At 40.8% G+C, this 27862-nt stretch overlaps 1 protein-coding gene across 1 annotated transcript in view; it reads right to left on the bottom strand.

The window, feature by feature from the left end:
• Positions 1-27862, bottom strand: part of LRP2 (LDL receptor related protein 2) — a gene marked incomplete at both ends in the record, with an annotated part of 215934 nt that overhangs the window by 86086 nt on the left and 101986 nt on the right. The window contains 11 exons of the mRNA XM_080688848.1: positions 935-1112; positions 3858-3967; positions 10099-10242; positions 11414-11580; positions 17934-18062; positions 19742-19919; positions 21364-21592; positions 22964-23148; positions 24145-24356; positions 25728-25976; positions 27354-27731. Coding sequence (XP_080544974.1) covers positions 935-1112; positions 3858-3967; positions 10099-10242; positions 11414-11580; positions 17934-18062; positions 19742-19919; positions 21364-21592; positions 22964-23148; positions 24145-24356; positions 25728-25976; positions 27354-27731 — 2159 coding nt within the window. The remainder of the gene's footprint in view (positions 1-934; positions 1113-3857; positions 3968-10098; positions 10243-11413; positions 11581-17933; positions 18063-19741; positions 19920-21363; positions 21593-22963; positions 23149-24144; positions 24357-25727; positions 25977-27353; positions 27732-27862) is intronic.

Below are 27862 nucleotides of genomic sequence, written 5' to 3'. Positions count from 1 at the left end.
GATTTTATGATGAAAGCATGTCTCCAACATTTAAACAGGGCTCAGTAATAAGAGTCATTCTAAATTCACACTAGGAGTGAAGTCAGTACTTGCTGAGCTGATAATGAACTGGAAGTCTGGCATGAATGCCATGCCAAACCTACTGCATGGTATTCTGGAAAGCATCAGTGCCAAAGATCTAAAGCCACTGCTGTTGAAAAGCAACTGGCACATATTCAATTCATCATGCAAAGCGATGTGTAATTGACCATTGATTATTACTGAGCGTTCCCAGTGTGCTTTGCTCAAGCTCGGATGAATAAGCATAACAGTAAAGGTCAAATACTATTTCAACGAAGCTTTGAATAAATTTTATAGTATCTATTTCTTACTGAAGAATATAATGAACTCAATCTTGGAATTTAAAATTACCAATAAAGGAAATCTCATGTGTACATTAACCGTGTTTGGCCATTAGAGAATATGAAGCTAGGAGAGGCTGCTGGGCTCAGAAGCTTGCTCAGTCTCTGTCTGTCTGTCTGTCTATCTATCTATCTATCTATCTATCTATCTATCTATCTATCTATCACCTATCCATCTATCTACTCTCTGCTATTGGAGAGTCTGTTTTCAAGGGAAACTTTAAAAATCATGAAATAAATGTCTCTGAGGGGGTAAGTAAGAAGTGACAAATGGGGTTAATTTATCCTGAAGAAAAACAAAGGTTGAGGGGGAGAAAATTAAACATCATTCTATAGGGAACTACTGATGCACATACAACAAAGAACTGGATTTCAACTGGGGCAAGGTTTGCCCATGATAGTGTTACTGGGAGAAAGGGCAATAAACACTGGTCCAAGTGCCACGTAAGATGGTTCAAGAACTTCTGCCAGACAATTCAGATCACTGGGAATCAGTACTCCAGCTCCGAAGTGAGAACAAAGGGTGCTCGTACCACGCCCCTGCTGGTGACTGCCCAGTAGAGTTTCTGCTCCTTGATGTCAAGGGTGACCATCTCCAGATGTTCGAGGTTCCCAGTAAACAGAGTTTTTAAAGACGTGCCATCCATATTTGCACTCGCGATTTTGGCAGGAATGCCACTGTCCTTCCCTTGGTCTGACCAGTACAGTTTCCTACAACCATGAAAAACACCAGAATTTAACAAAACAGAATGGCATCTAGAACTGTAATATTTAATGAAAATGTGTTTCTTGTCTTCAAGATGCTTACAATCTAAGGGAAACGTCCTAAACACCAGTATCTTCTTGTATACAATGTGGAGAAATGCTTAACCAGTGTTCTGTCGATGTCTGTATATTTTCAAGTTAATTTTGAGATAGAGGCCATTTAAAATAGTGTCAAAAGCAGGAGACAAGAATATTGTTTTGGTGGCTAAATCTTTAGCTTAGTCAAACAGGTGGGAAGCTTATCACAAAGAAGGAACCTGCATTATGTCAAACTAGCTTCAAAGAATCATACAGTACCCAGTATAGTACACATGCCAAAGCTAACACAAAAAGTGGCCAAATACCTCCCTGCTCACTTTTCAGACCCTTATTTAATTATTTGCCAAATCACCATCTACCACAAGACCAGCTATTGTCTTACCTAGTCTGATTTCTGTAATGAACAAATTAAGTTTTGAAATTTAATGCATAAAATAAGAGAAAATGATTAATAGATTTCTGAGTAGAATGCTGATATCAGAGAGTTCATAACTTTGTTCTCTTTTTTCCGTGTGTGTGTGTGTGTGTGTGTGTGTGTGTGTGTGTGTGTGTGTGTGTTATGGGACTAGGGATTAAACCCAGGAGCATTCTTTCTGAGCTAGACCCTCAGCCCTACTTATTTTTTATTTTGAAACAGGTTTTCACTAAGTTGCAGAATGCCTCCCTAAGTGACTGAGGCTATCCTCAAACCTGTGGTCCTCCTGTCTCAACCTTCCAAGTACTAGGATTAGAGGCATGAGCCACTACATCTAGATTCTCCACCTCACAGTGACACCAATGAACTATATTAAATATGTGCATGGCTAGGTGTGGTGGCTATAGGTGGTACGCTTATAATCCCTGTACTTGGGAGGCTGAGATAGGACTGTGCATGTTCGAAGCCAGCCTCAGCTACTTAGTGAGGCTCTCCGCAATGTAGTGAGACCCTGTTTCCAAATAAAATTTTTAAAAATGGGTCTAGGAGTGTAGCCCAGAGGTAGAAAACCCCTGTGTTCCATCCCCAATACCAAATACACACACACACACACACACACACACACACACACACACACACACAATCACCATGTGGCATTACCAAGTCCATGATACATGAAAATAATATTAAAATGTTTGAAGGACTGTTTTCTATTTCCACTGGTCACATAACTTTTAGACTTGAATCCAAAATAAAAAGCCTTTTTTTTACCTTACCTCCCACTATTGCATCAAAATTCAATCTGTCTACACACTATCCTCAAAAGCACTCAAGGCTTTTAATGCAAATTGTCCTTATCCACATATTTATCCCCAAATCAATACATTCATCCCATTGGCTTATCTTCAACTGTAAACTTCTCTGTCTCTATGCTCACAAATCTGAAATACTCTGCTTTGACCAAACTCTGTCAGTTATCTATGTACCAATTTTATTTTTCCTTTTTTTTTTTTTTTTTTTTTTTTTGCAGGTCTGGGGATGGAACCCAGGGGCATTCAACCTCCAAGCTACACCCCTGACCTATTTTTTATTCCTTATTTTGAAACAGGGTCCCATTAAGTTACTGAGGGCCAAAATAGCTGAGGTTGTCTGCAAACCCAGCCTCCCAAATGAATGCTGGAATTACAAGAGTGTGCTACCACACCCAGCTTATTAAATTCCTAAAAGAGTAGTTGAACTCTAATCTTTTCACTCCTTCCTATCCTGATTGAACATCCTCTCAGAAACTTCATAATTGTCTCAATCCTTTATTAGTGATCATCCACAGAGATATTTTTCTGTAGCAACTGATTCAACATTGGCCACAACTTTCTTGACTGTCTCTTTATTGAGCATCCAAACTATTATATCCACAAGACTCCTTCATGTTCTTCCTCCCACTTCTTCTGACAAAAGTCTAAGCCTTTCTAATTGCTCCCAGTCCAACTGCACTGCTTTTGGCTTCTTAAACAAGCTTTCACTTTTCTGCCCCTTGGCTCTTGACTTCAGATCGTCATATCATGGGAGATATTTCAAAGCCAGCTCTGCCTACTGAAAGCTATGTATGCATTATGGTCTAGTCCAACCTTCCTGAAATGCAGATCCAGTCCCTTGCTCAAAATCCCCTGCTGGCTCTTATTACTCAAAAGAATAAATTTCATTAGAGGGCCTCCACAATTTGTTTTCAAATGACCTTACCTGCTTTATCTCCTATGTGGTCAACTGCTCCCTCGGCTAAGCCTCTGGTCCCACACTCACACTAAATTCCACCATGCATCAGTGCCTCAATGCACCACTCCCCAGATGCAACCCATTCCCCACCTACCGGAAGCCTCTCATCCTACAAAGTCTTTTGCAAATGTTATCTTCCCTTAGCACTTTCCATGGTCATTCAAAGTCAGAATGCATGTACGGTCTAATCATTCTATTTTTTCAATTTCTGAAATTCCTGATTTGGAATTAATTTTGAGTCTACTCTTACTAATTCAAAGAACATAGAACACAATACAAACTATTTCCCTCACATTAATTATAGCCCGAGGTTTATCTTCAACTATAAACTCTTCCTCACCTAGGTCTATGTTTTTCAAATGTTGACAGAGGAAATTAGAAGATGTCCTAAGCTAAAATCATATCAGACCATGACATTCACAGGAATGGTACAGTGATGCACACATATGCCACTTATAAACACTCACCCATGTGCAGGATCAACAGCTATACCAACTGGAAAACCCACTCCAAGGGCTGTGCCATCATTGGTGATCAGTGTTTTTCTGTATCTGGTATCTCCCCGGAGTGTCAACACCTATTGCACAAAGCCACTTATTAGGACTGAATTTCATTCAAGAGAACAAAAATAGACGAGATGAAGACAAACATAAAGAACAAAAGCTAAGCTGGGCGTGGTGGTGCACACCTGTAATCCCCATATTTGGGAGACTGATCAGGAAGATCGCGATTCACAGACCACCTCAGCTACATAGTGAGGCCCTATGCAACTCAGTGAGACCCTATTTCAAGATAAAGAATAAGAAAATAGGGGGTAGAGAGGTGTAGTTCATGGGTAGAATGCCACTGTGTTCCATCCCCAGTACCGAAGGGAGAAAAAAAAAAAAGAACAAAAGCTAAAGCACAATTAGGAGTAAATGAGAGAGAGTTGCTTATTTTGAAGGCAATTCCTAATCACATCTCAGGGCTATCAGGAATCGTCCCAATAAGAAATTATATTTTTAAAAATCACTTCCCAGCCGGGCGTGGTGGCGCACGCTTGTAATCCTCTTGCTTGGGAGATGGAGACAGGAGGATCACACAGGTTCGAAGCCAGCCGTGCTGATTTAGAGACCCTGTTTCCAAAGGTAAGAGAGTTTCCAGGAACCCCAGTACCAAAGAAAATCACTTCCCAAATTCCTATTTTCAAGTCACTTAAAATTTTCAGAGAAGAAATTTAGGTGGATGAAAGGCATATTCAAATAGATAAATATACAGAACCACTACCTAGAGGAACTGCAAAAATGCCTTCAAGAAAGAGCTAGGAGATGCCCTTAAACAAGGAGGGGAAAGTAGGAAATGAGGGCCTGAAGAGGAGAAATGAGGGATTAGAACCCCTGAGGATGTTAACAAAGGCTTCAGAGAGAGGAGGACATGGAACTGGACCTGAGGGATGAATAGGAGGAGGTCTGTTGTTCTGTTTTGTTTTGGGTTGGTTTTGGTGCATTGTACTCACTCATACATCTTGATGCAGTTCAGGATGACAGAGGCACATGCGCACACAGCACCCACTGAGCCCTCCCCCAACCCCCATTCCCTCCCCCTCCCCAACACTGTGATTGGCTTTAATAAGTTTACGTAAGTCCATCATGTCCACTGAAGTGTCTCCCTCTTCAGATCCTCCTCCCCCGCCATCCCCCTCAGTCGTTCCCCTCCTTCACTAAGTTTTCTCCCTCGTCTAAAGTGTCCCGTGTCCCAATTTCTCCCTAACTTTCACATATGAGGGAGAACATCCAACCTTTCACTTTTTTTGTGACTGACTAATCTCACTTAGCATAACTGAACAAGAGTTTTCATGGCAGGACCTTTCCAAGAAGAGAGAACATCATCTATAATTTTATGGTACCGTGGTAGTGAGCAATATGGAGGGAACCATGGCAAGTGCTGTCTGTGTGCATGTATACCTGTAACACTCTGAACCTCACTACGATAGAGAACTACAAAATGCACCAATAAAAGTATAAAAATAAAAAGCTATGAAAAAACCCTGAAAACAAATCCGAGCTCCACAGCTTTCCTGTGCCCTGTTACCTGGCTGTGGCTCCCAGGGGCTCCATCATAATAAACACAGTCTAAGAAAACAGTCCATATCACTCAGAGTTATGTGAGTTCTGTTCCAAGTCAATAGCCTGAGTTAACACACATGAGTCCAAATCTTTGCTTTGCTGGGGCCTGCCTATATGACCTGAAGCAAGTAAATCCATCTCTGAAGCCGGCCGTGGTGGTGGACACTTGTAATCCCCGCGCTTGGGAGGCGGAGACAGGAGGATAGCGCAGGTTCAAAGCCAGCCGTGCTGGCCTAAGAGACCCTGTTTCCAAATAAGAATATAAAATAGGTCTGGGAGTATAGCCCAAAGGTAGAAGGGATTCCAGGAACCCCAGTACCACAAAAAAAACTCCATCTCTGAAATTAGTTTACCAACAAAATGTGGATTTTAGCAGTACCTTCTGCATACAGCTCACAACTAAGAGATAATATAAGGAGAGCTTTGAGAACAGCACCCAGCACAACTGTCTCGAGTCAAGTATGGTGGCACATCCTTGTAATCCCAGCATTTGGGAGGCTGAGACAGAAGGATCGTGGTTCAAGGACAGCCTCAGCTACTTAGTGAGGTCCTTTGCAACTCAGTGAGACTCTGTTTAAAAATATAGAATAAAGCCAGGTGTGATGGTGCATGCTTATAATCCCCACCCTTGGGAGGCGGAGACAGAAGGATGGCACAGGTTCGAAGCCAGCCAGCCATGCTGGCTTAGGAGACCCTGTTTCCAAATAAAAAAGTATAAGAGGTCTGGGAGTGTAGCCCAGAAGTAGGAGGGTTTCCAGGAACCCCAGTACCACAAAATATATATATATATATGGAGAGAGAGAGAGAGAGAGAGAGAGAGAGAGAGAGAGAGAGAATAAAAAAAAAACAGGGCTTGGGGTGTAACTCGGAGGTAGAATGCCCCTGTGTTCCATCCCCAGTACCACAAAATAAATAAATAAGTAAAGAAGCCGAGAGTGGTGACGCACGCTTGTAATCCCTGCGCTTGGGAGGCAGAGACAGGAAGATCACGCAGGTTCGAAGCCAGACTTGCTGGCTTAAGAGACCCTGTTTCCAAATAAAAATTTAAAAAATAGGTGTTTGGGAGTGTAGCCCGGAGGTAGAAGAGTTTCCAGGAACCACAGTACCACCAAAAAAAAAAAAGTAAATAAATAAATAAGTGTCTCCCATTTTTTATTGGTCCATTTACTGGTCACTTACTGTGCACCAGGCCTTTAAACTGAGTGCTTTCATATTCTATCTTCACAGATATTCTGTGAGGGAGACACCATTATTATGCTCATCCTATAGATGATGAAAAAGTGGCCCAGAGAGGTTAAGTGTCTTTCCCAATGTCATCCATTTTTTATTATTATTTTCACACTAGAGACATGGATGATTGGGCCAGCAGCAATTTTCTTCTGGGAATAAGACTGCTTTAATTTGCACCTTAAACAATTGGAGAGACAAGTAGTAAGAAATTAGAAAAGACTGCTGATTTGTATTTTTTTTATAAAATTGCTTTTCAATGAAAATAAGACTATCCCTCCCTCCCCCAAACTTCCCCTCTCTCTTACAAACACAAACCCTCTCTCCCTCATTCTTCTACATTTCTCTGAATCTGGCATCTTTTGCTTCAGCTTGTACTGAAATAATTTTTCTCTTTTCAGTTTGCCTTTCTGTCCTTTTCCTAGGCCTCGGGATCAACAAAGATGGCTCAAAGTTAAGCCCCTCTTCTTGTTTTCTGGTCTAGATCAGGCCCTCTCACACACAGCCGCCCTGTGTAGGACTTCACTTTCCAGCTACAAAAGTTCTTTTGGTTAAACAGGCAAACAGCTACCCCTAGTGGAAAACAATTTTATCAATGTTTCCCTTCTATTTTCAAGTTGCAATTAAATGTGGATCGCTTATATGGGATTATATAAATACACAATAAGTAAACACTATTCCCATTTAATTTTATATAAGTCACTTGGAAGAACACTTGAAATTTTTATTAGCTAATAAACAATAAACACATTAAAAGGGCCATTTATCCTTGAATCATTGAAGGTACATCTTTTGTCCAAAATCAAATAGCTCATGCGGGGCATGGTGGCACAGGCTATAATTTCAGTATTTGGAAGGATAAGACAGGAGGATCACAGGTTCAAATCCAGCCTCAGCAGTGAGGCCCTTGGCAACTTAGTTTGACTCTGTTTTAAAATAAAAATGAAATAGGGCGGGGGGATGTTCTAGGTTAGAGGTAGAATGCTCCTGGGTTCAATCCCCAGAACCACCAAAAACATAAAGAAAAAAGAAAAAACAACAGCTCATGAGTGGGAGAAATGCAGTGCTTTCCTCAGAGATAAAATGACCTAGAATGACTTTTCCCTAGTTTGGCAGAAATAAATATTTGGCAGAAATAAATATTGGCCCTCCTTCACCTCCTTCACGGCCCAGCTCACTTGCAGACAATAACGGCAAGCGCACTGCTCTCTTCTCCCTCTCCACATTTACCTCTGCCCCAACCCAGGACTTCATATCCCCTGCTCTTAGCAAAACACCGGCAAAGTTATCTGGTTTGTGTCTATCTCCCAGGTGTGCTACATAGAAGAAAAAATATCTCATTCATCTTTAAACATTCAGGTCCAACCATGGGACTGATCCACAGAAAACATTTACTAGTGCTTGTTGAACTGATTAATAAAATAAACAAGCAGGGTAGGCTCAAAGCCAAGTCTTTGGACTCCAAATCAGATTCTTGTCAAGGCCCACACTGCCATGGGGCACAATTACAAACTTGAGACAAAGAAGGAGTAGCCACAGATAAGCAAATAAGGTGACCTACCTGAGGGGGATTGGAAGGGGAAGAGGAAAATTCCCTAATTACATGATGTACATTCACAAACATATCTAAGCCAAACGTGAGAAGGAGGGAGGGGGAGGGAATGGGATGGGAATTGGGCAAGGACTAAATGAGTGATGTGTGCGTGTATGCCTCCACCATAAGACTACAATGCATCAATTTAAAAAATTAAAGAAAAAAGGACCCCATTTGCTAAGTAAGAGACCAAGTAACAGAATAAGATCATATTCACTGTCATTTGGGATTCAGATAGCTTTGCACGAAATGGCCTCTAGGGAGATGAGAGTTTGGTAGTAAAGGTCTTAGGCAGTTCGTTTTGCCATGTTCTAAAGGAGGGTGATTTTGTAGTTAATATTGGGTTAAATACCTTCTGCCACTGTCAAAGGGGATTAAGAATCTCTAGACTGTTGGAGTTGTGGTTTATAACAATGCTGACCACTTAAGCCAGTTTCTTGACTTCACTTTTTAATGTGAAAACAAAATGTTTGAACTGGTGAGCCTCCAGGGGCCCTTTATGTCATTACCTGATGATTCTACCTGGTTTAAAATATTCCATGGTTTACCACTTGTGCATATTACAAATCTCCCTCTCACTGTGGGTGGCTACCATGCCTGCCTGCCCCTGGGAATTTTGTCAGGATTAAATGAGATGATATTTGGAAAGACTTCAAAAACTAAAAAGCACTGCTCCAGCGTGAGCCCCTTCCTCGTCTCTAGGATCTCCCCTTCCAGATGCTCCAACAAGCAGCACCCAGTGGGTGCCCACCCAGAAACATGGATTGCATATCACAGGGCCTGGCCAACCATCCATCGCACTTTAGGAAGTTTCACTTTCAAAATTATCAGGAAATTTTTAATAGCCCTATCGATGTTCTGTCCCTGACCCAGAATGAAGGAATCTAGTACTAGTCAAGTTACCTAGGATTTACTTCATGTGATTTCAAACTTGTACCCCATCTAGAGTTTCTTCTGGGAATTGGAATAAAAAGAACACTTATCTCAAAGAGGAGAGTATCAAAGGAATTAGAATCAAATTTCCTTTTTCAGTTTCACTATAAAAAAAATATATTAGAGCTATACAGCGATTCCCAGATAAGAACAGAGGTAACTTTTAGATTTAGTTGGGAACTCATATAGCACTGATGATCAGATGACCAGGAGATAGTGAAATTTTTCCTCCTACCTAAATTTCTTACACAATTTTCATGTATATAATTTTGTAAATTACCTGATACCCTTTTATAAAAACATGATAGAGTTGATAAGTAGAAAGAAACAAAGGGCTAAATGAGTGATATGTGTATGTATGCCTCTACCATCTTTTACCCCATTAAGATGTATGACTACAATGCACCAATAAAAAAAATTTTTAAACACACACACAACCCACAAAAAAAGACAGTGAAAAGTTCCAATGGGTTGTTGTTTATTTGCTTGTTCATCTGTTTGTTTTAATACCCGAGATTGAACTCAGGGTCATACTACCTTCGAGCTACAACCCCAGCCCTTTTTATTTTTTATTTTGAAACAGTGTCATTAAGTTGCTGAGACTGGCCTTGAACCTGTAATCCTCCTATCTCAGCCTCCCAAGTCCTGGGATTATAGGCATGTGCCACCATGCCCAGCTCCAATAATTTATTTTTAAGGTGGTTTTTCTCCTTTGATAGTTGATACTAATATTTCTCCCTCTTTGCTTACTTAAAAAATAATTTCAACGGCTATATGAGAGCATGTCTGAGTATAGATTTTACATTAATCTGAAATCTATGTTTGTGTGAGTCATTATGGAATCATTACCTCGATGGACTGACTTCCAGGAGTGGTGTAATAAATGTTTCTCGACACCCAGTCTAAGGCCAGGCTCATAGAGTTCCCCAGCAGAGAGAGAGGAGCAAACACAGTCCGGTTGGTGCCATCTGTCTTCACTCTGTGAATTTCGCCCTGGGGAAAATAAAAACACAGTTGGGATGAGCTGATTCCAGGCAGGGCCACAGCCTCTACGGGGAGCCCTCGCTCCACCGTGGCCACACGCCTCACTCGCAGGAAGCAACAAGCAAAGGCCTGGCGCTGTGGAGTGAGCCCGCTGTGGACAATGCCAAAGCCAGCAACCTTTCTAAAACATTTCTTTTTAAGTGTTACAGGAATACACAGGTTTACCATTCAAGATACCTCTGGTATTGGCTACACAGAGGTTTCTTAATGATCACAGGTACAAGGGTTATAAAATAACCTGAAAGATGTGGATAAGAAGCCAGGAGCATGTTTTGCATAAGGAGACAATCGCTGAACACGAAGCTCTTTCTTCTCTTCCTCCTTTCTGTTCTCCTGGCCCTTCCCATCCTTTCAGGTAGCTTCCAGGAGAGTCCAAGCAGAAAAAGACTAGAGTGTGCATTCTTACCCTGGAGTCAAAATTTCTAATAAATAAAAAACCCCAGAAGCCCCACCAAATGCTTCCTTGAAATTCTCTTAGGGAACTACTATTTTTGTCTAGAGTTACGATTGTTTCTACATTAACCTAGTATCTTCTACTATCTTAAACCTTCTCAAGTGTAAGTTTATAACTCCTGCAGGTCCTTCAATGCAAGGACCACTGTAAGCACCTGACAAGTAGTTGCTGAATGAATGAATAATACAGAAAAGTTTACATTTGGTTTTTTGTTGTTGTTTTTTGTTTTGTTTTGTTTTGTTTTTGCCAGTCTGAGGATGGAAACCAGGAGCATTCAACCTCCAAGTTATACTCCCTGCCCTATTTTTTATCTTTATTTTGAAATAGGGTCTCACTAAGTTGCAGAGGGCCTAAGTAGCTGAGGCTGTCAGCAAACCATGATCCTCCTCCAGTCTCAGCCTCCCGAATGCTGGGGTTACAATTGTGCACCACCACGCCCGGCTCACATTTTTATCATTCTGAAGCTAAAGAAAAAAAATTTTCTAATCTTTACTCCAAACAGAGATCACTTTACATCCCTCACTAAATCAGAAAACTCAGAGACAAATAGATTTCTGGACCATTACTCTTTTCTCCACCCAACAGAAGTTTGCCTGTAAGAAGGCCTGAGTGTGGGCAATGTCTTCCAGATTAGGTTATATACTTTGAGTATTATTCAGAACTTACTGGATTCTCAACCCAATAGATGAATTGTTCTGCGTCATCAAATTCCACATCAAAGCCATTTTGTATGCCTGCTATGGGAACCATAGCATCATTACTCTTCACTTCGGGATCAAGGGAGATTCCAAAAATTATACTGTTTCTTACAGTTATCAAGAAGGGTTGATCACCTGTGAAAATAGCAGAATATCAGTCAAAATTACGTCCTGTGATTCCCAGACACATAGAGTAATGGAAGGCAGTGGGCCATAAGCATCACAGCAGGCAAGAGGCCATCTCAGCACTGTGGCAGGACATACAGTGCATTGCAGATCATCACCAGGTAACTTTGGCCTTTTCTGGGCCCAGGGAGCTGCTGATCCCAAGACCTTCCATGCCAACGCAAGGCTGCCTGCACTTTTCTGAGGTGGATGAGTTAAATACTCATTTAATGGAGCTTCATGCTCCATTAATTCTTCACTCACCAGATAAGCCATCAGTGTTTGGCCAACTTCACAATTGGGAAGCTCCTCCATTTCTACAACTACACACACACACACACACACACACACACACACACACACACATGCACACTTCACAAATTCTGAACAGCTTAGAGAGAGCTGGGTTTTGCAAACAAACAAACATAAAGTGTGCAGCTTACCAGTTTTAAGCATGTTAGGAAGAAAAAATATTTTTAAAAAGTCACCTGGTAGTCATTAGAGACTTTAATTAGTAAGTATGTCCAATTGTAAGCTCATCAGCTATTATTTAACTAATATCTGTCTTCCTCACTAGATTCTGACTCCCAAAAGGCCCTGTTGTGTTTGATTTTCTCACTCTTATGTCCCAGAGCCTGGTAAGAGCCTGGCATGAGATATCTACCTGGTAAGTACTTGGAATAAACATCTATGGTCAGGAATAACCAAGTAACTCAGTAAGTGGACACATGAATATGTATATAGTGTCTTTGAAAGTTCTCAAAAACAAATTAAACATCCTCACAATATTGTAAACTACTAGTTCACTTGAACGAACTTTACTCAAATAACTGAAGGAATAAACAACAAAAAAAAAAACCAACTACAACCACCTGGCTTCAGCCTGATAAAAGACAGAACAAAAGAAGGAAGCCATAAAAGAGCAAAATCTCTCTTTTACTGACACTGACCCAACCACGAGAGATGACCTAATAATGCCCATCTTTAAAAAAAAATCTGCTAATAAAATTCAATAATATCTTTCTCAGAAAACAAAAACTTTGGGCCAGGCGAGGTGATGTACACTTGTAATCCCAGTATTCAGGAGGTGGAGACCGGAGGACCACAGTTCCTGGACAGCCTCAGCTACTTAGCGAAGCCCTTCGCAACTTGGTGAGACCCTGCTTCAAACAATAAAAAGACTTATAGGGCTGGGTCTGTAGCTCGAAGGTACAATGCCCCTGGGGTTGCATCCCCAGTACCACAAAAAAAAAAAAAAAAAAGAAAAGAAAAGAAAAGAAAAGAAAGCTTTGGAATATAAGTTTTGTATTATTAAATGTGCCTGGGTTCAATCTTTAAAACCACAAAAAAATTAAAACTCAAAAAACATACATGTGGCTGGGCATAGTGGCCCATGCTTGTAATCCCAGCATTCGGGAGGCAGAGACTGGAAGATCGCAGTTCATGGAGGACAGCCTCAGCTACTTAACGTGGCCCTTCACAACTCAGTGAGATCCTGTTTCAAAAATGAAAGACTAAAAATTAGGCTGGGAGTGTAGCTCAGAGGTAGAATGCCCCTAGGTTCCATCCCCAGTACTGCAAAACAAAAAGAGATACATATGTAAAATACATCACATGTTAAGACAAAATACAAAATTAATCACTGCATAACTTCCATAAACTAAAAATGATATTTTCATTAATTTGATAATCTGGGAAGCTTTATATGTTCAGCTGGATTGTCTTGACACTTCTTTATTTAGACATCTCATTAAATTTTCCTTGTTCCTGTCGTTTTTATTACTAAGAAATAACTCAGCATCGCCGGGCGTGGTGGCGCACGCTTGTAATCCCCGCGCATGGGAGGCGGAAACAGGAGGATTGCGCAGGTTCGAAGCCAGCGGCGCTGGTGTAAGAGATCCTGTTTCAAAAAAATATATAAAACAGGTCTGGGAGTGTAGCCCGGAGGAAGAAGGGCTTCCAGGAACCCCAGTACCACCAAAAAAAAAATAAAAATAAAAAATAACTCAGCATCTATTAACCTAGTATAAATTTAAATTTGATTTAATATAAATTATACAACTATTATTGCTTTATATTTTAAAAACACAACAATATATAGCACTGAGGCCCTCATGATGAGACAGCAGCTTAGCCTACATCTGGTTCTTCTTACAGAGAGCAAAAGAACCCACTGAGCCCGTTATCACAGTGAGCCTGCAAAGTTATGTTCAGGCGGGATGGATGAGACTTTCAGCAACTATGTCACTGCTGCAAGGAACAATGTAATGAGAGCTGCACCATTAACTCCTAAGCCCTTGCTCTCTCAAGTGCTCCGCATTCCACACTGTTCACTGCTTCTGAACAATAGCCACCCTCCCCCATGTACTGAGAATAAGTGCCAGGGGGCATGCATCAGGTAAATATTACTTCGATTAATGCATCTCCCCAAAGCCTCACAATCCTTTTTGTTAGACAGCTATAGCTGTCTAACAAACTTGCAAATGAAGAAAAAAAATTCACCAGTTTAGCCAAGGTTACACAGGAGGTCTCTTGGGCTTCCAAGTCTACGTTCTTTATCACTACTCTATTAAAAGTGCAGGCCAGGTGTTACATATTAAATAACGTCACTACTTATTTCAGTTTGTTCAACTGCAATAGGGAAAAATGAGCTATAAGTCTCAGATGTACCTTGCAATTCTAATATTTAATGATTTAGTGATGACATACTATAAATGCTCATTAGTTTAATTAAAAACAAAACTATTTTCCGATAGTTTTATAGGGGAGACTTTTTTTAATTTTTAGCTGGCTTATTGGGGGAAGGCTAGGGACAGAACCCGGGGCCTGACACATGCTAGGCAACAGCTCTACCACTGAGCGACACCCAGTCCCTAGGGCTGGGTCATCTCTTCAGGTCTAGTTTTCTCGTCATGATCCATTAGTTAGAAATAGCAGAACAGAGAAGTGAAGAGACGAAAGTCAGGAGGGAAGTGAACGCTGACAGTAAGTGTTGACATTTATAACCAACAGACCTAGGTCCTCCTTTGGTCACACTGCACAGGTCGGCCCCGTGGCCGTTCCTTAGAGTGTGTAAAAGGAGTGTTCTCTTCTTCTTTTGCACAGAGTCACTGAAGCAGGCACCCGGTGCCCCTCGGACTAAGTCAGATATCAATTTGGATTTGAGGGCATTTTAAAGTATTCTGGCTTGAGTTTTATTTATTCAGTTTGAGCATTGTGGGGAAATATATTTCCTACATTAAAAAAAATAAGAATAGTTTTAAAACTAAGAATAGTTTTTCTACATAAAAAAAAACTAAGAATCTTTGTGTGATGAAAGAATGCTCTGTGCCCAAAATGTCTACAGCTCAGATAATCTTCACGTGAAAGACTCTTGAGGACACAGGAAGCTAAATATGTTAACAAGGATTTCAGAAATCTCTCATGATAAATTTGATAATATAAATTTTTTAAAATAGAAATATTCAATAATTCTCCTAACTGAATAACTTCTATTTGTACTTTTATGTTTTTTCTTCCAGACCCTTTAAATACATGTTTTAAAAGGGTAATATTAGACAATATCTGTGTCTACATATAACAGTATCACACGGTACTTTCTAAGGCATCTCAATAGCATACACTATTTTATTTTTGAAATAATTAAGTAAGACTTTCGCAACTATATATGTTAGGCCTTTTAAACATCTTGTTGGAGGAAAACAGCAGCTAATCTTTTTTTTATTATTATTAGTGAGCATATATTCAGAGTCAAGCCACCTAACTGGGTCTCGGAAGAAAAACAGGAAATACTGAAAAAGTCTCACTGCAAAAAAGTCAAGACAACCCATGGGAAAACCATGACCAAAATTATTTGTGACACAACAAGAGGTACTATTTAGAATTAACTCATCAATCAGCATCAGATAGTAATATTGATTACACCAATCCCCAAAACACAGTTAAAAATCTTTGCGTGATGAAAAGAATGCTCTGTGGCCAAAATGTCTACAGCTCAGATAATCTCCGCCTGAAAGACTCTGAGGACACAGAAGCTGAACATGTCAACAAGGATTAGCAGTATAATGAGTCTCTGAGGGAAAACGGCAAGTGCCAGCCCCTTTTGTAAGCATTACCAAAATTAAAATCTTTCATCATCAAAGTATTATTGTACAATATCACATACTGATGGAGCTTGGTTTTCAGTAAGCCCCTATCTACATAATATATAAACATTATAAATTTCCTGGATTCAGTATATATTTTCCATTTGAAATTTGAATGTCTCTCTATATTTGGACTCTGTTATCTCTTAACTTACAAATATGTTCTCATGAACCATTTTATTTAAAATTGTCTCCAGCTATTTTTTTTTGTCAGTATCAAAACACATTCTCTCCTCTTCATTGAGAAAGAAGAGAAACAAGTTTAAAGTGATTTTGTAGATTTTTAAGCAACAGAGAATAACGTTTAAAAAGAGTTTGTTAGCTGGTCATGGCGGCACATGCTTGTAATCTTAGTACTTGAGAGGCTGAGACAGGAGGATCATAGGTTTAAAGCCAGCCTTGGCAATATATTGAGGCTCTCAGAAAACTGAGACTCTGTTTCCTTTTTTTTTTTTATTTTTTCGGTGGTGGTAGTACTGGGGTTCCTGGAAGCCCTTCTACCTCTGGGCTACACTCCCAGACCTATTTTTATATATTTTTTTATTTTTATTTTTATTTTTTTAACAATTTTTTTATTGAACATAAATAGTATACATTTACACTATATTTGGTGCCCTCTCCCCCCCGCCCCCGTTTTCTCTCCCCCCCACCAATGGTTGGCCAGGTTAACCATGTCTTATTCATAATTTTACACATGTTCAGGTGAAGATGCTCCTTAATCAAGATCGGCCTTTCTCCTCTCCTATCTTTCCATTAAAACTTAGCTAGTATTTATACATTTTTTTTAATTTGGAAACATGGTCTCTTAAGCCAGCGCGTCTGGCTTCGAACCTGCGTGAGCCTCCTGTCTCTGCCTCCCAAGCGCGGGGATGACAAGCGTGCACCAAAACGCCCAGTCTGAGACTCTGTTTCTTAAAAAAAATAAAATAAAATCGGGCTGGGGGCGTAGGTTGGAGGTAGAATGTGTCTACGTTCAATCTCCAGTACCCCCCACCCAAAAAATAGTTTATTAAGCTAGGCATGGTGGCACATGCCTGTAATCCCAGTACTTAAGAGGCTGGGACAGGAGGATCACAGGTTCAAAATCAGCCTCGGCAACTTAAGTCAGACTGTCAGTAATTTAGCAATACCCTGTTTCAAAATAAAATATAAAGTATATAAAATAAGGGGCTGGGTTCAATCCCCTGCACACACACACACACACACACACACACACACACACACACACACACACACACACAGTTTATTATACACAATACTCCTGAAAAAAATTGCTTTTCTTTTCCTGTCTTTTCTTTTCTCGTGTATTCTCTAAAGTACTTAAAAGAATCCTCTACATGCTCTTCAATAAACCCAGCAAAACACTCCTCAGATGAGATGAAGATTAGACTGCTCACATAGTCACTTAGAATATTTCATAGAGACACCTGTTATTTTTAAAGAAATCTGATAGGAATAATAAAGGAACTAAAATTGGAGTCAGAAGACCCTGTCCAGGAGGCTCACTGTGGACCACTGGTTTCAAGAATAAAAATGAGATAGTGGACCTGAAAAATGAAGGCTGCACAGAAGTGATAAGAGCTTTTACTTCTGAAGTACAGAATTTGGAACTTCCCCTTATCACAGCTTGTCAGAAAAATTGAACTACACTCAGGTGCAAAAAAAAAAAAATGAGGTTAAGCATTATTCAGCTAGGCATGATGGCGCATGCCTGTAATCCCAGTACCTGGGAGGCTGAGACAAGAATCCCAGGTTCAAAGCCAGCCTCAGCAATTTAACAAGGCCCGCAGCAATGTAGCAAAACCTTGTTTTCCAAAATAAAAAATAAAATAGGGCTGGAGGTATAGCTAAAAGGTAGAATGCCCCCTGAGTTCAATACACACACACACACACACACACACACACACACACACACACACAGAGAGAGAGAGAGAGAGAGAGAGAGAGAGAGAGAGAAAGAAGAGTATTCACATGCACACTTAACATTAGCTCCACATACAGAAACGATATTACAACTGAGGTACTCAGTAAAATCACCCTCGTGGGCGTAACACACGCTGCACAGACACCTGCTGAATCAGGGATCACGACACACGCTCAGTCGCCATTGGGTCAGTCCCATGACCTGGCACGATGACAAGCTCCGTCATCACAGCGCACTTAAAGGGCATACTGTACCTCTCACGCAAGTCACAGCATCATGAGAGAGATTCCATCCTGAAGGACAGGCACAGGAGTAAAACCTAGGCGACTGTGAGGAAAGCAGGCAGAGGTGGCTGCAGGGGGCAGAGGCACACGGATTCACAGCTGCAGGAGCAAGAGAAGAGTGAATCAGCGAATGGATAATCGCCCTCTTCACAGTGCGCGGTCACGCAGCCGCTGTCCTCCAAGGGCTCCCGGGACTTGGCGACACGAGCACTTGAAGCAACTGTTGTTGTCTTGTTCTGCTTCCTCTAACCTGCTTTACCCTTCCCCAGGATCGTGCTTTCGACATAAAATTCAGAACAGGCACAAGAGGGAGGAATGACTTACTCCAGGTCACAGATCAATCCAGTCTAGAACTAGATTGTGAAAAGACAGCCGTTGAGCAGTCTAGAACTTAACAACAGAAATAGGATGCTAAATAATACCTCTCCTAGCCTGACCTAAAGTGTTCTTCTTGCATTAATAGAACCCAGGTTGTTTGTTTGCTATGTGACCTTGATGTTTACCCAGAGTTGTCCAAGTTTTATTTAGATACTAATTTTTTTATTTTTCTACTGATGAGGGGATCCTGTGTGCATCCTAAGCTTACAGGACTTTCCTAGATCCTATCTGTTCTTATCACATATGCCATGTCAGATTATTATTATTTTTTTTTTGGTGGTACTGGGGTTCCTGGAAGCCCTTCTACCTCTGGGCTACACTCCCAGACCTATTTTTATATTTTTATTTAGAAACAGGGTCTCCTAAGCCAGCGCGCGCGGCTGGCTTCGAACCTGCGCGATCCTCCTGTCTCCGCCTCCCAAGCGCGGGGATTACAAGCGTGCGCCACCACGCCCGGCTATGTCAGATTATTAATCCATTCATTCACCCAAAGAATGTCAAACACCTACAAAACATGATTCCAAGTATTGGAGATACTTTAAACATGGAGCATACATACTAGCAAGAAGAGACAGAAATAAATAAAGTGTGTGTGTGTGTGTGTGTGTGTGTGTGTGTGCGCGCGTGTGTGTGTGTTTAGAATGTGAGGGTGAAGAACAAAAGGATGATAAGAACAGTGGCTATTTTAGGCAGGCTGGTCAAAAAACGGCCTGAGAAAGTGACATTTGAACAAACTCCTAAGTGAAATAAAGGATCAGCTTTCATAGAAACTTGGAAGACAGCTGTTCCAGGGAGAGCAAAGAGCTGACCCAGAAGTTCAGAGGAGAGAACCAGTGCAGTATGCTTCTGGGCATAGTGTGGTCTTCTGTGGCAAGAATAAGTGGGAGAAGTGATGGGGGAAAAGCGAGGTCTGGATTCTGAAATATTATGAGAAACCATTGGAAGGTGTTGAGGGCAAAAGATTATGTGAGGACTAAAAATGACTTATTTTTAGTCCCACCAGAAAGAACCCTGCCAAGGTCAAATCTTAAAAGTACCTAGCCACTGTCACCACACACCTGAGGGGACCTGCGAGGCAATGGCGCTGTGTAAAAGAGGAGCCCTGCAGTAAACTGCTCTCATCACTGAGTAGCAGGGGAACGAGGGTCCACAGCACTACCGTTCTATTCTTATACCTAATGGCTGAAGAGAATGGCCCAATCCAGATGTGCTGCTGCTCCCCACAAGGTTTTTCCCATGGTAAATGAAATCAATAGCAACACAGACCAAGTGTGTCACAGGGTTGTCAGTGAACAGGAAAGGAAAACGCACTGCCCAAGGAATGAGTCTGCACTGATCTGCACAGTTAGCATCCCCAGATGTGGTTTCCAAGCTATTCCCAGGCAGGTTTCCCTACTTACAGTCTGGTTGCTTCACAGGATGAATGGCAACGATGCCTAGGGGCCGGAAAACATTGTACATCACAACTGACTGGTTACCCCCATGCCACTTGTTGGCTTGCATAACCTGACGGGTAGAGCGGTCAGTCCAGTACACCGAGTCTTCAAAAAGAGTCAGGGCATAGGGGTGCTGCAGAACCTGAGAAGCAAAACCACACAGTGAGACCTCACCCAGTGATCCAAGCCAAGGTGAACCAAGTAGACAAGGATGTCTGCTCAAGAAGATGTCATGAACTCCACTACAATAGTGAGCCAATAAGAATAAGTATATGTCGCCAGGTGTGGTTGCGCACACTTGTAATCCCTGCACTTGGGAGGTGGAGACAGGAGGATTGTGCAGGTTCTGGGACAGTCTTAGCAACTTGGCAAGACTCTGTTTCAGAAATAAAAAATAAAAAGGGCTGGCGGTGTACCTTGTAGGTTGAATGCCTGGGTTCAATCCCCGCTACAACCCCTACCTAAACACAAACACACACACACACACACACACTTTCACAAGCATGTATCTAACACACACACACGCACACACTTTCACAAGCATGTATCTAACACACACACACGCACACACTTTCACAAGCATGTATCTAACACACACACACTTTCACAAGCATGTATCTAACACACACGCGCACACACACACTTTCACAAGCATGTATCTACTTTAGTGATGACACTAGACATCTAACTTAAAAATGAAAACAAACTGAAGCACAGAAGTAAGGGTCCTGTCTGGACCACCAGCCAGTAAGAGGTGAGCTCTTACTGCAGAACCTGGCAGGGCTTCCTCCACGCTGCAGAGCCCAGCCCCACCGCAGTCCCAGCCCTCTTGTGCGGGGCTATTTCTGCCTCACTGGTGCACATCCATCTGTTACAGCTTGGAGCAGACTTCCTGAAGTCACAGGAACTACAAACAATGGGGATCTTAAATCCATGTCAGTAACAGCTCTTTGGTAAAAATACTTTCTCTATTTGCCCATTTGACTTGTGGAAATATTGAATTTATTAAATGAAAAGAATTAAGCATGTAACAGACTATGATTTAGTTAAGAAATGTAAATCTGGTTAAGGTATTAACTTTTTAAAGAAACAGAAGCAACATATCAGCTTCGACAGATCAACTAAACGACATGAGCTAGTAATTTTCCTTGAACACGACACAATCTGACCATCAAGTACCATAAAAAATATTTGTTTTTGCTGGGTGTGGTGGCAGACCCTTATAATCCCCGCACTTCGGAGGCTGAGAGAGAAAGATGGCACAGGTTCGAAGCCAGCATCAGCTACTTAGTGAGGCTCTCAGCAATTTAGTGAGACCCTGTTTCCATATAAAATATAACATAGGTCTGGGAGTATAGCCTGGAGGTAGAAAGCCCCCGGGTTTCACCCCCAGCACCACAAAAAATATATATATTTGTTTTCCTGTTAGCAACAGAGGATAGTTTGCCCTCAATGACTGTTGGTATTTCCTGCATTTAATTAATAATGTATATAACACTAAAAGCGATTTCTTAATTTTCTTGATACTCTGTTTCCTACCTAGCCACTGTTGTAGCCTTAATTTAGTTTTCTTCATTCCAACTTACCAAATCACTGGCTATCACCTGCCTGCGATGTTGTCCATTATAATCACAAAATTCCAGGTAATCAAGATAAGCATCCATGAAGTAGAGCAGCCTATTGGGGTAGTCAATGGCTAAGCCACAGGGCCAGAAGATCTTGTCCTGGACAATGACCGTGCGCAGGCTGCCATCCATGCTGGCTCGCTCGATGCGAGGGTGATGGCCCCAGTCAGACCAGAACATGACATGATCACTATGAAAAGACACTAGTTACCAACTGAAGGGCACAGATTTCAATGTGAGAAACATCTGCCAAGTAATACAGCATCCTGCTTGCTCTCTGCTTAAAATAAATCATCCCCAGCTCAGAACACACGCACGGAGCTCATTACTTCCTCGGAGCATCACAAAGTAAAGCTGTAGTCATAATGCAATCGTAAGCCATCTGGGTGTTTTTGTCATGTTCATAAGCCATGCCATACATCATGACATAGAAATGTCTCGATGCCAACTCATGTTTGAGTACAGTCCCTAAATAGTTGATCTAGAAAATCCATCTGTCCTTGTTTGTCTACACTGTCATGTTTTAGATAAGAGAATCAATTTATTCCGCTTCAGAGATTCGTCATAAATTTCACTGGTGTGTAATACTACATAATATTTAAAAAGCAGTATCATGTTAAATATAAATCACCTAATTCAAGCCGGGGGTGGTGGCGCACGCTTGTAATGTTAGCATTTGAGAGGCTGAGATGGGAGGATCATGGTTCATGGCCAGCCTCAGCTACTTAGTGAAGCCCTTTGCAACTCAGTGATACCCTGTTTCAAAATAAAAAACTAAAAAGTTGGGCTGGATAAAGAGCTCAGAGGTAGAATGCCCCTGGGTTCCATCCCCAGTACCACAAAAAATAAAATTAATAAATAATTCACCTAATTCACTATCCTGCAGAATCTAAATACATGCAAGGAAGGAAGCCCTCAAAGGTTTCTAAACACATAGGAGAATTTATTTCTGCACTTTAGAGCAGGTGAAAAATTCTTCCTTATAAAACATAAAGGGCATTCTAATACAGCAGGCAACTGAGGCAGAAAAATCTGGCTTTTGTTGAATGGCCATGAAGTATCAAAGTCACGACTAAGTGTCCCATCAATAATAATCATTTCAATAATCGCACTGACAAAGCCGGGCGTGGTGGCGCACACTTATAATCCCAATGCTTGGGAGGCTGAGACCGGAGGACTGCACAGGTCAAAGCCAGCCTCAGCTACTTAGTGAGACCCCTTTCCCAAATAAAACATACAACAGGTCTGGGAGTGTAGCCCAGAGGTAGAAGGCCCCTGGGTTCCATCCCCCAGTACCACAAAATTAATAATTAATTGCATTGACAAGCTAGTAAATCATTGTGGTTATAAAAGGGAACAAATAATTGCTCCTATATACTTTATGAGGAACACTCTTCAGATGAAGGAGGTGGCAACAATCAGTTGGGTATCTACCATGCTTGACAAGATGCAATTTTATTTAACCCAATTCTATAATATGCATTTCAGCTACATCATGCTATTGGTGTTTTTCATTATTATAATCATGTCAAGACAATATCATTAAAATAAAAATTCTTACTTCATTCTGGGGTCTAATGCTAGTCCCCTTGGATTTGTTACATTTTTGCTAATCAGCACCATCCTATGGCTCCCATCAATTTTGGAGACTTCAATGGTTTCCAGAGAATAATCTGTCCAGTAAATATTCCGGCCTATCCAGTCTACTGCAATAGTTTCAGTGATGGTGGTACCAGTGTCATGTAGCTAAAGACAAAAGTGAATAAGAGTGGCTGTTAAAGAGAATAAATGAACCCAAACATGAAAATACATGAAAAAACATCTAGAACAAGGCTTCTAACTTGTTCTATGATAACTTATTGGGACTAGAAAAGTTTATCTCCCGGTATTTACAGGAAATAAAAATTGGGGTTTTCTGAGAAAAATACAAGATTCCAGAACATTGAATATGCTAAGATAACTCAATTATATTGAATTATTGGGTAGTTTTGTTTTTATTTCAAAATGCTTTTGCACTTACACGAGAGCTCTATTCATGTGCTAAATTGGCAACTTTGTAAAACTTTACAATGTTCACATGCCAATATCTTTATTGAGTAAGTGCCAGTGATAACAGAATAAAATTCTAAGGGGCAGAGGAAACATGACAATCAAGGGTTAAAACACTGAAACTATGGAAGAAGGACTAAGAAATGTAACAAAATTAAACCTAAGAAGAGCTTGACTCTCTTATTCTTTGCTCTCATCCACCAAAAAAAAACCCAAATGGGACCTCAGAGACACAATGGAGCATCTGCATCAGGTAACCTGGAATTCAGAATCATGGCTAGGACTTCAGAGACCACATTCTTTTTTTAATTTTTTTATTGGTGCACTGTATTCACACCTCTTAATGGGATGCAAGATGGTGGAGTCATACATGCACACATCACCCAATTAGTTAGCCCTTAAACAATTCCCATCCCATTTCCTCCCTCTTCCTCTTTCTCATGTTTGGGTTAGTGATTGATATGTTGGTTAAAGAACATGCATCAGAGACCACTTACTAAAAAAAAAAAATAAAAAAAAAACCACCCACAGATTAGGAATTATGGACATCCAGGCCTCTGAATGTGATGTGCTTCTGAGGAGGCTACAAGAGCTTCACAGGAGAGGAGAAGTAGAGTCTGCTCTCACTGGAAAAGCAAACAGACTCAAGACAGGAGAACTAGATAGGCAGAAGATCCCCAGAAATATACTTACTACTCTCCTGTCTGTTCCATTTTGAAATGCACTCCAGGTTTTGCCCTGACTTGAGTCAGACCAAAAAACTCGACCACTTTTTGAATCAAAATCAAGAGCTATAATGTGAGAACCATCCTGGATCAATGAATAGATATTGTGGACCTGGGAGGTGATATTGTCAGCAATAATGTTGTTCTGATTTGCCACAAGTAACAGTAGACTTTCAGATGCTGTCCAAGAAAAAGAGGCAAAACTATCAATAATTCTGGGAGGAATACAACTACAGGGGCTCTTAAACATTTGATGAAATGTTTTCATTAACAAAAAGAAGAGGTAATTTCAAACTATAGTAATGGGGGAGAGAGCCCCATGACAATATTTTAGTCACTTCATTCAATTATCTGATTTTCATGAGTACTTAAGGTAGACTTTGAAATGTTTCTTCCTTGAATATTTCAATGAATATGTAAATACAAATCTGGAGTGCACTCTACTTGCTTTCTTCTTTGTACTCTATTTTTGTACTTTGCTTATCTCATTTACTAAAGTGCAGACCTTTATATAACAGGAATCATGTCTTAACCATTTTTGTTCTGAGCCATTTAGATGCGGCAGAGAGTTTTGTCTTCCAGTAACTCCTAATTTTTTTTTTTTTTTTTTTTTTGGCGGTCTGGGGATGGAACCCAGGAGCATTCGACCTCCAAGCTACACCTTCTGCCCCATTTTTTATTCTTTTATTTTGAAACAGGGTCTCACTAGGTTGCAGAGGGCCCCACTAAGTAGCTGAGACTGTCCGTAAACCACGATCCTCCTGTCTCAGACCCCAGAATGCGGGGATTACAAGCTTGTGCCACTACACCCAGCTCCTATTTTTATATTTATTTATTTATGAATATATTTACATATCAAGCATTAGCTTGGCACTCGGCCATCCAGCTACAGACAGGTTTCTGCCTTCATTGTAGCCTTGAGTGACAACTTGACTAAGTGATGACCAATAAGATGTGAGTAGAAATGATGTAGCCAGTTCCAGGTCACATCCGTAAAAGGAGGCTGCGTGCCCTCCACTTTATTTTTCCCTGTCATATGTTCTGAGAGAAGGTGAAGACGGGAGCACTATCACTAGACCCTTAGATGGAAGCCACATGATGATGATAACAGTCCGGGGTACCCCCTGGACTGCCTACCATCAGACTCCTACTTGTAAAAGAAAGAAACTTTATATCTGCCTTATCCTTCTTTATTTGACTTTGAAAGCATCCAAATCAATATTCTAGTAGTAGTAACATCACTTTTATAGAAACTGAATTAATATTGGTTGAATTGAATTCACTAGGCCTTTTATAAAAACGCTTACATATACGGTCAAAATCATTTAAAATACTATAAAAATAATAAAAATCTTCCACCTGTATGTGTTTAATCATATATTTCCCCAAAATATCTTAATATTTTGAGACTAAAAGACATTATATATCCTAATCAGGGTTCACATTCTGATTCTTAGTCAACATTGTCAATTATACACACACCGTATCTTAAGCTCTAGGACATGCTGTTAAACTGACTGATGTTAGCTCACTTTTAAGTCTAATAGTCACCTGTAACTTTACAAGTCCTTCCATCTTCTTCTAATGTGTAATTTTCATCACAAGAGCACCGGAAAGAACCTCTCATATTGTAACAGTGCTGGCTACAAAAGCCTGGAGTTTCACATTCATTTATGTCTTCACAGGTCTTAGTATCATTGGCAAGTTGATATCCCAATGGACAGATGCACTTAGCCCCAAAGGGCCCTTGAATACACTCATGAGTACAACCACCATTGAAATGAAAGCATGTGTCCTGATCTAGAATAAAGAAAGAGAATCACAAAGAAAAAGTCAGGGATCTTTGCTTCTTTGATTCACTTTGATGTAGTATTTGCCATGTAGTTCCCAACACCTTCAATATAATGTTCAGATAAGAGCTAAGCGCAACAGTCACTTGAAGGAGCACCACGGCTATTTGGCATCTCCCCTGATTTGCCCGAGGATTCACTGAGCATTGGACTTGGACCACCTTCTTCACTACTAGTATAACTACATTTAGTGCAATCAGAGATCTTGAGGAAATGTTGACGTCAAGAAACAAATTGTCAGCCAGGTTTGGTGACGCACATCTATAATCCCAGCTGCCTGGGAGGCTGAGGCAGGAGTATGCATGGCCTGAGCAACTTAGCAAGGCCCTGTCACAAAATAAAATAAAAAGAGCTGGGAGTGTACCTTGGTTGTATACACTCTAGCATGCAAATGATTACATACATAAAATCACAAAAATTTTAAATACTTTATACTCATACCTGGGTTCAATCCCCAGTACTGCAAAAAAAGCAAACAAACAAAATTGTCATTGATAAAGCATGCAAAGAAGCCTATGTAGAAATGAAGGATAAGAATTAATATTTATGAGAAAAGGTTAGAAAATCTATGAAACTGAATGCATGGAAGGGAAAAGGTAATTGGGACATTAGCAAGCACATATCCACTAATATACCATCATTCCTTATGGCAATGCTTGAATCTACTCAAAGACAGTTCACATGCCTGGGGATGCAGATACGCTCTATTTTCATTAGTACTCTAACTTATTTATAAGAGTCATAACACAGAACATGCACTAGAAGGGGAAGTCGCCATAATTAGGAAATAGCACAAACGCAACACATGGGAAATCATAAAAATCTAATCTACTTCACAGTCATACCTGGCTGCAGTTCATCTGAGAGTGAGCATTGATTAAGGAGGAAAGAAAGGAAGGACAGTAGTTAGGATTGTATGCCAATCACAGCATTTGAATCACAGCAAACACAAATCCCTGGACTTATTTGTTTTGTGGCAAGTTCTGATTGAAATTAGAAAACATTAAAGTTAGAAAAATTCATGAGCACATTACCAAGGGGATCAATTTTAACTGACAATCTAATGGCCTCATTTAGTCTCAATTTTCTAAATGATGACGTAAAAAGAATGAAAAACACATAGCCAAGTGCAAAGGTTTTAATGAGAGATATTATCCAGTGATGATTTATTTGAAATCAAGTGTGATTATCCCTACACCGAGTGGAAGTCACAGAGGAACTAAAATCCCTTCCTAAAGAGCTACAGGGGACTGTGACAATTGTGAGGCACACGAGGCTACTGCTCAGAATGAATTGAGGGCCAGCAAACCGTGGTCAGGAAACTTACTGCAGAGTGGGGACTCATCTGTGCCATTGGGGCAGTCAAAGGTGTCATCACACAGCACACTCAGATTCACACAGATGCTGTGGCCGGGACACTGCCACTGCCAACTGGGACAACGGAAGGGCTGAGTAGGGCAGTCCTTCTCATCACTCATGTCCCTGCAGTCATTGTCCCCATCACAGAGCCATTCTTTGTAGATGCAGTTTCCATTGTCACAGAGGAAATGAGATGGAGGGCAGGTCTTGGGCACACAGCCATTGTGCTCATCGGACCTGTCGATGCAGTCTGGGTGTCCATCACACTCCCAGTTGTCCGGGATGCAGGTACCATCTCCTTGGCACTGAAATTCATCTGAGTGGCACATGCCAGGAGGCCTGGTGGCTAGGAGGAAAGCATGGGAAAATGGGCTCATGAATGCATTTTATAGCCCCTGTTATAGTCCCCTTCTCCCACACTCTGGCACATAGAAAATCTTGTTTATCAAATTGGTGATCTAGCAACAAACTAAGTAA

Source organism: Muscardinus avellanarius (assembly GCF_963383645.1).
Source record: "Muscardinus avellanarius genome assembly, chromosome: 2".
In the NCBI taxonomy this organism is placed as follows: domain Eukaryota; kingdom Metazoa; phylum Chordata; class Mammalia; order Rodentia; family Gliridae; genus Muscardinus; species Muscardinus avellanarius.
Note: the sequence above shows the minus strand (reverse complement) of the source record. Positions and strands in the feature narration are given on the sequence as shown.